General features: G+C 34.8%; 1 protein-coding gene across 1 annotated transcript in view; it reads left to right on the forward strand.

Moving 5' to 3' along the window:
- The window catches only part of Syn (synapsin), a 186,546-nt gene that overhangs the window by 92,955 nt on the left and 80,155 nt on the right, over window positions 1-13,436 (forward strand). The window contains exons 8-9 of the mRNA XM_089100068.1: window positions 11,669-11,710; window positions 13,043-13,072. Coding sequence (XP_088956194.1) covers window positions 11,669-11,710; window positions 13,043-13,072 — 72 coding nt within the window. The remainder of the gene's footprint in view (window positions 1-11,668; window positions 11,711-13,042; window positions 13,073-13,436) is intronic.

Below are 13,436 nucleotides of genomic sequence, written 5' to 3' on the forward strand. Positions count from 1 at the left end.
CATACAAAATTATGAATACTGAAATAGTCCAACTCTTGCATTTCAACAAAGGAAATTCAAAATGAAGTTTGAAAAATCAAGAAAATGTAACTGTGACAAGGTAAACCACAACCAAACACTACTGAAATATTCCAACTATTGCATTTCAACTAAAGAAATTCAAAATGATCTTTGAAATATCAAGAAAATGTAACTGTGACAAGGTAAACCACAAACAAACACTACTGAAATATTCCAACTCTTGCATTTCAACAAAGGAAATTCAAAATGAGCTTTGAAAAATCAAGAAAATGTAACTGTGACAAGGTAAACCACAACCAAACACTACTGAAATATTCCAACTATTGCATTTCAACAAAGGAAATTAAAAATGAGCGTTGAAAAATCAATAAAAAGTAACTTTGACAAGGTAAACCACAACTGAACGCTACTGAAATATTCCAACTCTTGCATTTCAACAAAAGAAATTCAAAATGAACTTTGAAAAATCAAGAAAATGTAACTGTGACAAGGTAAACCACGACCAAACACTACTGAAATATTCCAACTCTTGCATTTCAACTAAAGAAATTGAAAATGAACTTTGAAAAATCAAGAAAATGTAACTGTGACAAGGTAAACCACAACCAAACACTACTGAAATATTCCAACTCTTGCATTTCAACAAAGGAAATTCAGAATGAACTTTGAAAAATCAAGAAAATGTAACTGTGACAAGGTAAACCACAACCTAACGCTACTGAAATATTCCAACTCTTGCATTTCAACTAAAGAAATTCAGAATGAACTTTGAAAAATCAAGAAAATGTAACTGTAACAAGGTAAACCACAACCGAACGCTACTGAAATATTCCAACTCTTGCATTTCAAGGAAATAAATTCAGAATGAACTTTGAAAAATCAAGAAAATGTACCTGTGACAAGGTAAACCACACCCAAACACTACTGGGATGGGCTTTGGGGTCCGGAGATGGCATTTGGGGGTCTGGGTGGGCCTTTGGGGCGCCGGGGGACCGGTGGATGGCCTTTGGGGCACCGGTGGCCCTTTGGGAGCTCGCTGGGCCTTTGGGGACCGGAGGAGGACCTTTGGGGCACAGGGAGGGCCTTTGGGGGTCCGGGGGCCAGTTGGGGGCATGGGGGACATTTGGGGCCTGGGGATGGCCTTTGGGGGTCTGGGTGGGCTTTTGGGGGCGCCGGTGGCCCTTTGGGAGCTTGGGGGGCTTTGAGGACCGGGGGCTTCCTTCGGGGTTGGGGTAGGAGGATCGGAACCCTTTGGGGTTGGGTTAGAGGACCTCACAACACTGTTCAAATGAAACTTGTGTATTATAACGACCACACTCAAAACCTCCTCCAAAATCTCTTCAAAAATCTTCTTTTAAAATGTCTCTATCTGTTTCGCCGAAATAGTTCCATAACCTGTCTAAAACGGTTTCGCCCAAATAATCACTAAACGTAAATTCAGCGTGTTCCTTTGTTATTGGCATCTCTGTGCTAACGCATTTCAAATTAATAGGAAACCTTCTCGCACGCTAAAACAATTCATCGCTAAGATGTTTCTTGCCTAATTGTTTCCATGGCCTTTGGTTATTAATATCCTTTGGAGTTCGACCAAAAGAGTTGTTCCCGAGGCAAAGACATTAATGATATGGATCTATTCCTGGTGAAATGTTTCTAGGCGGAAATTTTTAAAGTCTGACAGATGATGTCATTGATTGATTGATCTGTCAAGAAGGGGAAATTAATTTGTTGTTTCTAAGGGGAATTATTGATTCACGATAGGTGAATTGAGGTCGACAGCACAGGTGTTCCAAATTCCCAATCGATTTTGCAATCAATTTCCCAGGGGATTCCATGCCCATATATGGTGCCCCGTCAGCATTAAAAATGCTGACAGGACCACGTGGTTTATGGTTTTCTCAGTGAGAAAGTTCCTGTTTTTTCAAATTCTCACTGACAAAAACCATAAAAACATACAAAAATGTGACAAAATTCCTGTTTTTCAAATTCTCACTGACAAAAACCATAAAACATCCATAATTTGATGTTGACATCCGAGAAAAACATCAAATAAATCGACCAACACACATAACCATCCATGAAAACAACCATAAATGTGACAAAATTCATGGTTTTTCAAGTGAGAAAATTCCTGTTTTTTCATTCTCACTGAGAAAACCATAAACCACGTGGTCATGTTCGGAGTCAATAAGGCCCTTCTACTTGCGCTTCTTTTATCTTGAAAGTTTTGTATAGTTTTTTCAAGGGATTGCTCAATTCTCTCACCTGATGTAAAACTTGAATGCCATGTGGGCTGCAAAGTTTCACCACGCTTCTAACAGGTCAGCCATGTTTGGCACAGTTCCACCATGCTTGGCACTCTTCTACCGCGCTTGGCACAGTTCCGCCACGCTTGGCATATTTCTGCCACGCTTGGTATCTGCCACCTGGTGCACATACTTTCTGAGAGTTTGTAACGCTTTGTTTTTTTCCCTTTGGGATAGGACCATGACCCCCCCCCCCTCGATTTTCCTCATGTCACTTACCTGGCTTAATCTTTCATTCTCTTGTCTCTTAGTCGTATTATCAAACAGTTCGTGGTAAAAAACTGTAAGTAAGGAGCGACCCGGCTCAATAGTAACCGAAACTCTAAAAAACAGAATTTTTATACCAGTATATATATCAAAAGAATCGAAGTTTTATGCTCATTATAAATATATAAGTTTCATTAAGTTTAGTCTTACCCATGAAAGTTGCTAGCCTGAGAAAATTTGCATGATTTTGGAAAAAAGGGAGAAAAGATATAAAAGTCTAAGAATGTCACTTTATGAAAATCACACCATCAGGTTCAGCTTATCAAAGAACCCTACTGTAGAACTTATAAGCGCCTATCTGAAAAAATGTGGAATTTTGTATTTTTTGCCAGAAGAAAGATCACGGATGCGTGTTTATTTGTTTATTCTTTTGTTTGTTTTTCCCAAAGGGGATCGTATCGACCTAGTAGTCCTAGAATATTGTAAAAGAGCTAATTCAAACGAAATTTGAAAGTTCTAATGCCCTTTTTAAGGGACTAAAAAAATTGGAGGGTAACCTGGCTCCCTCCCACGCCCCTTCTTTTCTCAAAATCGTCATGTCAAAATTTTAAGATACCCTTTTTGTTCGGCATAGTCAAAGGGCCAAATGAATATGCCTTTGGAGATATGAGGACCCCCCACAGCCCCTGGGGAAAGGTATTTAAGTTACAAAATTTGCCTGTATTGTTTAGGTGTAGTATTTGTTATTGGGAAGTATGCATATATTTTTTTTTTGGGGGGGGGGCGAATTTTATACTGGTGATATTTTCCACTGGGATAATTTTTCCTAGTGAGGGAAGTTTCCAGGGGGGAAATTTGCAAGAATTCCTAGACGAAATTCTTCTTATGTCTTGCTTTCTCATTGCCTGCTCAATTTTACGCATGGAGATGTTAAGGGTAATTGTCCAGGGTAAATTTTCACCAAGACTGAACTGTCTAGAGATTAAATTCTTGGGGAGGAGGGATTTTCTGTTGAGGAGTAGCCAGATTTCCTGGCATTATTTAAAAAAACGATCAGAAAGTAAATTAAAAAAAAACACATTTTTCAACTAAAAGTAAGGAGCAACATTAAAACTTAAATCGAACAGAAATTATTCCATATATGAAAGGGGCTGTCCCCTCATCAAGGCCCCCCTCTTTACGCTAAAGATTGCCTCTTTGTCACAACTCTACTTTTTTAAAGTAATAAAAAACTTTAGTATAAAGAGCGCGGCGTTTATAAGGGGATAGTCCCTTTCATATATTGAACAATTTCTGTTCGCTTTAAGTTTTAATGTTGCTCCTTGCTTTCAGTTGAAAAATTTTTTTTTTAATTTAATCACTCTAGAGAAGGAAGCTTTTTGATATAGGACCTAAAAATATGGCTTTTTATCCAATAATTTTATTAGAGTTTATTGTCAATGCAATCATCAATGCAACCCTGATCCTAAAGAGACGGTTGTCGTTGAACCTTTACTGCGTATTTATTAATTCCCTGTCCGTATAAGTTATTTTTAGTTTTAGTTTTCAAATAGAAATAACTGCTGCTGACAGTTTGCTACTAGACAGTGACTCGTTTGATCAAGAAGTCGTTGCAACCAGGGTTGCCACCGTCAGTAGGATTTTACTAGATCTAGTAAAAATAAAATCTAGTAAATTTAGAGGATCTAGTAAATTTCCCGAAATCTAGTAAAAAGTCATAATTTATAGTAAACAAAACTTTTGTTATTTTCCATGAATTCAGGGAAAAAGTCCATTCATTACAAAATCTGATTTCGATTGCTCTAGATATTATGGCTACTATTGATCTCATTTTTGCGATTTCGCGTCACCCCTAGTGCTTAAAAATCACTACTTTTCTCTCGGCTTCTTCTTGATACTCGCTTTGAAAGGAAAACTATTTAAAATTAGGACTGGTATGCCGGCTTAATTTATTTCCAGAAAAATTTTCCAGACTCTCAGACTTATTCAATTTACCTGAATTTCATGACCTGAAGACCATTGACAAATCTAAAGCCTGGCTTCACCAAGAGAATTTCCAGAATCCAAGATTCCAGACTATTGTTTGACGTCTTGGATACACCGCACCTGGAATATGACGCCTATCCAGTAGTACATCCAAACAGTCCAAAAAAAAGGATTTTTGAACTTATAGGTATCCGAAATTTTCAATCATACTATGAAAACGAAAGAAAATAAGAAAAAATAAAAAAAAGAAGAAAAAAGGAAAAAAGATTGTAAAAATCCTATTGATTACCCTCCTATAGTAAAAATCGATACTTGGTGGTGCGCACCACCAAGTACCAACAATTTTTTGAGCATTTAGTAAAAACAGATGCGATTTAGTAAATGTTTCCTCTCGGATTTAGTAAGTTCTTCCAGGCCAGGATGGCAACACTGGTCGCAATTCCGTTAACAGTTTGTCACCATTCGTCTTTCATCGGTCTATCGAGACTAACCAAGTGTTGACAGACCCTAACGTTGACCAACAATTAAACATGGCCAGTTTTTGTGTTCTTTAATGAAGGAATAAATCCAAGAAAGATATATGAAAAAAAAAAAAAAACAGATTTCACCTGCAAATATGAGAACCCTATTATCGAAAGGTTGTATAGCGAACACTGCTAGTATTTTTCATGCTATTAAGACTAAGTAAGAAAATATATTTGTAACATAATGTATAGATTCATGATTCATTCATTTAGATTCATTGTATAGATTCAATTCCTCCTGGCAATTTCTTGGTTCTTTTCATTTTTATAATCTATTCTACGACTTCCTAGAAGTGGTCATTGATGACAAGACGCATTCAACTACACAGGAGAGGACACAATTGCCAAAAGAAATAATACCCACTTTTATAGATGGCATCACTCTTGTAGATAGCTGTAAGGGCTGAGAGCAGCTCCTACAACTATAATGTAATTCACCTGTTGTGTACGGTTGTTCCTAAAATGTATTCCCTCTCTCACTAGATAAATTTCTGCTTCTAGGGCGTAGAAATTTAATACTATAATGTTTAATTCTGAAGAAGGGATAAATTAGGCTGGATTAATCTATGACGTAGGACAGAAATCATATAGAAAAATTAAACATAAGAATTGATTCCCAATTCAATGCCCTTTTCAAATATAATAATCATTTCCATTATAGTTCCATCCCCGCCCCCCCCCCCAGATCGGGGTAGATATAAGAAAGAATAAAGATGCTCCAGATCCATTGATGGTGCATCAGGCGTCGAATCGACAGTTCAATTTCTGGGTCTGTTTTCCAGGAACAGTTAGTAAGCCTGTCACCCAACCTCATGAGCTGGAACTGAATCCTGGCCCCCCATTGTCAAGTAGAGCATTAATTCACTATTTTATCACGGGGTAAATGAGGCAGATATAACCCTAAACTAAATAAAGAACAATGCTGATTTGTCCACTTTGAAAACTATTGATTGTTGAACTGAACCGTTACTGATAAACCACCACAAAAAATAATAATAACAAAATGAGCACAGTAAATAAGTATAAAAACCCACAAAATCAGGAATGGGGAATTTATTGGTATATATTATTTTTTTTCTCCTTTTTTACTTAATTTTTATTCTATAAGCAAATTTAACCAGGGATTGTCTACCTTGCTATCCCTCTCTGTGTAATTTTATGCTAGGATTTTGGTTTAGATTACCTTCACAGACATCGATAGCTCCTCTGGAGTGAAAAACCAACAAAGAGAAAAATCTAAAAAAAAAAAAAACACACGAAACTGTGGCCTGGGGAGAGAAAATAAAACAACAAAACAAAACAACGTGGATATTTTGCCTTTTTACACAAAAGGCGTCTACAGCACGAAAGAAAAACAAGAAGAACAAGATAAAAAAAAAAAACAAGATAAAACTAAAAACCAATAAAACCACCACAAAAAAAAACAAACAAAAATGTAAAATCGGCACAAGCTGATCCACGTAGGGAAAAGATGCTAATATAGAGTTACTTCAGTGAGTTACTCTGGTGTCCTCGCTGAAGTAACTCTATATTAGCATCTTTTCCCTACGTGGATCAGTTTGCGCCAATTTTACATTTTTGTTTTTTTTTTGTTTTTTTTTTGTGGTGGTTTCATTGGTTTTTAGTTTTATATTTTTTTTTTTTTTTTTATCTTGTTTTTATTTTGTTTCTCTTGTGCTGAATACGCCTCGTTTTTATACTGGCTAAATATCCACGTTTTTTTGTTTCTATTTTTTCATTTTGTAGCTACTGGCCACAGTCTCGTTTGTTTTTTTTTTTTTATATTTTTATCTTTGTTGGTTTTTGTCATGGCTGGCCAGTTCGGCTTAAGATCTTTCATTCCTCTGGAGTGGTTCTGCCTTTTCAACCAAGCAATTCTTTCTTGACATTTCATCTTCTGCTTACATATGCCTATGCCTGCTTATTAAAAGTGTTCCAAGTCATAAATGGCTATACCTATAAATAAAATTTACGTATCTATAAAAACCACGCTTTTAATTATCTGAAAGCATGGCACCGTGGAAAAAAATAAAGAACTGGCAGAGAAAAGTTAAAAAAAAGATTGTGTTTACTTACCTCAACAATCAGAATTTCATGATACTGGTGGTTCGACTTGAGGCTTTGGGTTCAGTTTCTAATACTAGTGGTTCTAGCATCATTTTGTTAGCATTAATGCTCCAACATAGCAGTACAGATTTGTCCCATTTTCAAAATTATCTCTATACTGGTTGACCTTTTTCGCCACCCTGATAAAACGGTCCTGAAGTGGCGGAATGAAGTGGCGGTCCTGGTGATAAAACGGTCCTGAAGTGGCGGAAGTTAAAAAGTTGAAAGTCTAGTTAAAGCTGGTATCTCTAGTTAGTAAAAAGCTGCCAGTAAATTGTTACTCTTGTTTTAGTAAATAAGCTACTAACCACTAAAAAATATTTGTGATTGAAGTTAGTAAGCTTCTAGATTGCCACAGTGTATGAATAAACTTTGTAACTATGTGGTCAAATAATTGGTTCGTAGAAAATTTGTCAACTAAAGCGGTTATTGACACCTATTTAAAATAACAGATAAAATATTGAGAAATTATTCATGAAAATCATTTATTCATTAAGTTTCTGCGCTTGTTTTGATAGCTAGCATGTTATTTTGGGAAATGTTACACAATATACACACATATGACAAAAAATTTGAGGATTTTCTTTATCAACTATATGAAAGAAACTACGGCCCTGTACATTATTGTAGTTTGTTTTGTGACAATAAAGGTTCTAAAATTGTATCTAGAGCAGTTAAAATTTCTCAGTAATTATGATGTTATTCGCTTTTTTATAACGAGATAAGAATGCTAAAGTGCAAATAGCACGTGTAATATATTTGCAGTTTCTAAGGAAAAAATGGAAAGGAATTTCTAATAAAAGTGGAAAAGCGAGATATATATTTCACGAACTGTGAACGTGTCACATCTTTTTTTTAAGTCAAGGGTATGTATTGATTTCAATGTGAATGAAAGAAGAATTATCCTAAAAAAAATATTAATATTTGGGGATTGAGGTGGATAAACCTCCCTGACAAATTGGGAAAGAATATAAAATATCATGTAATACTGTTGTGACCAAAGTTGTATGTCCCTCAAAGATTTAATTGTTTTGCCCCTGAAAGGGCTTCTATATCAGGTAGGCCTTCTGCACAGTTTTTCTGGAACCTGGTGGAAAAAGTGTATTCGCTCCAGACTTGAGAACAGTTCAAGTTAATTTGGCCGCTTGAAAAGGGTTAGAAATTAGTTTAAAGTTCACAGAAACTTGTTCACGTTTGATCGCGTTTGAGCATTACCTCTTGTTGCTCATCCCCCCCCTCCAGTTTTACCTTTGCCAGTAATAAGTATAAAGCAAACATGTGTACCTTAGAGAATTGTAAATTTTGAGTTTCTAAAAGTGTAATTTTTTATTTGTTTGCTTTCGACAAGATTTCAATTCAAGTTCCAATTTCTTTCTGAATTGTGAATACAAACTGTAATGCAAAATGTCAACATACAATTGAAAAGTAAGAGAAGACTATTTTCCCACACAGCCAATGCTACTTTAATCGTATCCAAGGTAATAGCGTTGAATCCAAAGCCATTTGTCTGACCTGTATTATTTTCAAAAGGTCACCACGTAGAAAGCTGGGTAAATGCAGATGTGATCACCGATTAACAGTTCTAGGACTTTTTAAGTGTCGAAGTCGATCATAGGGTAATTTATGACCCATGTGCCCCTAGTACCCTCTGTTCCAATGCAATATGATCAACGTTTCAAGATGGTTATTCTGTGTAGAATGTTCGAAAGGTCCAAGAAATGTGCCTCAGAGTGTGAAATGGTTTGTAAAGTCTCTGGGGGGACCGCACATTATGCAAACAACTTCCATAAAACATGAGGTTCATAGATACATCTCATTGAAGAATTGACATCACACAACCACAGTAGAGAGAATATAAACAGTATCGACAAATGCTATACTCTCCGGAATAGATTGGGGTGAAGAAGGAGCGTGCGTAGCTGTGTTGGCCTCAGGCGGCTTGGTGCTGCGGTGAGCTGTTAGTAGTAGTAGTATACTCTCCGTTAAAAAATAAAGTGAAACACATTTAAAACCACACAAGATCCATACTTCGCCTTCGCGCATGCACGATTCCGATGTACACATCACGAGAAGCCTATGAGAAACCCTGTTTTTTTTTTTTTTTTTTTTTTTTTTTTTCCAATCACTAGCAACTAAACTAAGGCTGTGACGTATTTGCTCAGAGCAAGCACGCGTAGTGTGAAAGTATATCATATTTGGAAAAAGAAGACGCTACAGTATACAGTAGACACAACCCTGTTGAAATCAGAGTATTTCAATGATTTTCAGTTTTCGCGATTACTACTCCAAAAGTATGGTCTTTGAGTCCATGCTCCTTCAGATATCCTAACACAATTTTGCAAGTTTAGACTTCTTGTACCCCTTTTGAGTCATGATCATTCAGTGGATATGCAGAGATAGTCTTGAATAATTGAATGTTTAGTTATAAGAAACAATTAAGATCAAAATATGACTTTTTTTATGTCAAAACATACTAGGTAAATATTTCACGGGTGTTGTTGCATTTCCACTAAAGTTAGTATTTAAGGGTTCCTGGCCTTTTAAGCTTGAGGTTAACATTACAATCTATAAGTAAAAAAAAAAATCAAAACTTATTAAGTGCATGCCTTACAAATGCTGTTTATTTTTCACGAAATCTGGTAATTAAGGATTTCTCAGATTTTCTATAAGAAATCTGAGTCTGGTGTTAGAGCTTCTTGGAATCGGAGCCGTATCAAAGATTCTCAAGTGAGATTCGAAGCGGGGAACTTCAGATATTCCCCTCCAAATTTGCTCCTGCCATGACTTCTCTCAAAAGGACGAGTACTATCACACATGTATAATTGACTTCAGTCGACTGCTATTATTAATATTATATTATAAAATAAATAAATTTAATTAATATTATTAATAAAACAGTATTAACCAACATTGATACCGTTGATGCTTAAAAATATGTCGATTAAAAACAGGAATAGAAATTAAATAAACAAAACTAAAGTATTCAATAAAAAGTTAATTTTGAATGAAAAGGAATAGAAACGAACAGTAGTAATATCACTAACAGTACTATCTCGATGCCGCTTGCTGTCTAAACCCTCAAAAGGCTAGAGTGTCATTTGTGCTTTATTGAACAGAACATATATTTTTTGCACTTTTTTTCTGTTTTCCTTATAACATTAAAAAATAAAGATTGCTCAAACTTCCAGAAACCCTTTTTTCATATCACTATTTTTCTAAAAATAAAATTCATCAATGATTTCTTGTTTTTAAATCCATTCCTTTAAAATGTATAGAAAAGCAATTGGATTAAAGTTTCACTTTAATCTATTAACTGGGTTTTGAGTTGCCACGGCTCTTGGGGTTTTGAAGGGTGGCAATGCTGCAATTATTTGTGCTAAATATTTGATGATATAGACAATTTTTATCATCATTTTTGGAAGACAATTATTTATTTTTTTTTTTTCACTGAAAAAAGTTATTATCTTATCAATTTTAAGAATGTTAAGGAAAGATGAAAACATCCGAGTCATCACTTAAGACTTTTAAATAACTTATTTAAGACAACATGTTCTAAATGGAAGTTCTCGAAGAAAAACATAAAACAAGGAGAAATAAATTTATATAATAATTCAAACTTAAAACGAATAGAATTGACTGTGAAGTAATAAATAAAAATCAGAACGTATTGAAATTTTAATGAATAATCATATCAAACAAAGATAACAGATACTGCTATGGATAAATAGCTAAATCCTAAAACGACTAAAAATTTAATAAAATAAAATAATTTGTTTTCAGCCGACTGTGAAAAATGACTACTATTAAAAATAACAAGAAAAGAACAACAAACAAGACTCAATGAAAACTCATCTCAATTTTCTAGAAACTGAAATGAATAATCAAGTTAAACTTAAAATGAACAGAAATTACCACAAATCAGAGTAAGCCTATCTCGGTCTTAAAACCTCTAAGGATCAAAGCGTTATTTGCGCTTTTACTGAAAACCTTATGCATTGTGAACAGTTTGATTTTTCTTTTTCAAAACATCAGCAACAAAATTGAAGTTATGATCATAATCCAGATTATTAGAGATCCAAAAAAAATATTTCTTTGAGAATTACATTTGTAACTTTCACTTTAATTTTACTCCTTTAAAAGTTCATTTTTTATCAAATGTTTTTCTTTTAATTCTACTTTATGCAAATAAATAGAAAATTGGTACTCAAATGAGGCTTTTGAAATGAACATTGGTCATTTTGAAGCATGGGTTTGGTTTGTTAAAGTAACATTTGGAATTGACGGACCAATAGGTGGTTCAAAAATTGATTTTCTGTATAGTTGAAAGGAACACACTTAAAACAAAGATTGTATGAGAAAAATTTACTGCATATCAGACTAACAAACTAGATTGGTTGTTTAAAACAAAATGATGTTGTATTACTGGAACTCAACAATTTTGATTTCTCCGTGTTAATCTGACAAAAAAGAAATCGAATTTTTTTTTAATTAGTTATCCCTATTAAAAGCCCCTTGATCCAGTCTACTCATTCTTGGAGTTTCACACCGACCGGGTAAAGACAGGTTTTGGCCTGTTTTGGGTCGTCAAGAATTGATACAACCTTTTTTTTCAAAATGTTTTTGTTCTTTTCGGTTTGTCTTCTCCTGTAAGCTGCAAGCCGATGGAAGACCTGACAAATTTTGGCCTATTTTGACATCTAGCGTCAATATAATAAATTGTTTACAGTAGTTTTAGTCTTTACTAAGTCAGTGGCGGATCCAGAGGGGGGAGTGAGGGGACGCCCCGCCTAATGTAGTCTAAAGTAGTGTAATTTACTTAATTAACGCAAGTTTGCGACAATTAAAATTGCTCCTAACGCAAGTTTATTGGATCAGCCCCCCCCCCTCTAAAAAAATCCTGGATCCGCCCTTGTACTAAGGCCCCTTTGTCCCTGTCCACTTCCCTTTAAGTTTCAAACCTATCAGAGAAAAGTAAATTTAAGGCTGATTTTTGGGCGCAATAAATCTATATGGGCAAAGTTATTTTCAAATTTCTGTCCTTACGAATTATTTTTGCTCTCTTTAAATAAAATTCTGCCTCAAGTGCTTACTGTATTTCTTTATTTTTGTGTTTAAGATTAAGAATTAGTCGGGAATAAGTTCCAATTTGCATCATTAGTAAATTCCAATTTTTGCAGCTGGTACCTGTGTTATTTGACCGATGGAAAATTTTATAGCATTCATATAAGCAAACCTAATCTAAGTCATATTTCAAGAACAAATCATAATTGACCTTCTCTACTATTTCGATTGATAAACTATAGGACAGACACAGAAAAATATTACCTATATTCCATAAACTAAAATATTGCCGTTTTTTGACATCACGAAACGGTGCATCCTAATAACTTAAAGACCAAATCCGGAAAAACTTACCTATATTTTTAAAGAGCGTTCGAAAAAATGTCGGCCCTTTTTGGGTCTTAATTGAATAAGCTAAAATTTATTCATAATGAGCTAAACATACAACAGATACATGGAACTAATCTCCACAAAAGCTCCTTGGCGTTTAAAGGAGGGGGAAGATACATGAGTCATTTAAACACTAACTCAGAGAAAAAAAATGATACTGAGATCACTCAACAACGAAAAGATAAATAATAAATAAATAAACAACGAAAAAATAAATAGACTTCAATCAACCCCAGACAAAATAAAGACAAATTAAAGAAAATCTAAAACTCTTTAAACATTCTATTTAAGGATCTAAATGAGTGGCGCCTTAAATCTTTTGGAATCAATATAACCCCAATTGTAGGATTGAAGTCTGACCTTACGGATGAGATGTGGCCGAGAACATTTATTTTTACGGTTGGGTCACTGAAATGTTACCCAGCACATTTATCTATACATTAGGTTCCCCTTGGCTCAAAGAACTCGGCTGAAGTTCGAAACTGATCAGGGATAACTAGTTTCATTGTCCTTTAACACCCTTCCTACTGAACGAAAATGTTCAGTCCCCTTATTCCAGGCATATAATTCTTGAAAATTTTAAATCAGTTGGAAAGAAGAATTCTGACACTTTTTCGTAGCCCGTTTTCAATTTGGAGACCGCGTCCTCAAATTAAAATTTGTCTTGTACAGTAGGGTCCTAGGTTGTATACTAGGGTCATGCGTTCATCATGATTTTTTTTTCGTAGTTTATTTGGCCTTGGACATACAGTTTTAATTTTCAATTAAATAAAAAAAACAAGTTTTTCAACTAAAAGTAAGGAGCAACATTAAAACTTAAATGAACAGAAAATATTAA

Source organism: Artemia sp. Qi Xiang Cuo, chromosome 14 (assembly GCF_049724085.1).
Source record: "Artemia sp. Qi Xiang Cuo chromosome 14, ASM4972408v1, whole genome shotgun sequence".
In the NCBI taxonomy this organism is placed as follows: Eukaryota; Metazoa; Arthropoda; class Branchiopoda; order Anostraca; family Artemiidae; genus Artemia; species Artemia sp. Qi Xiang Cuo.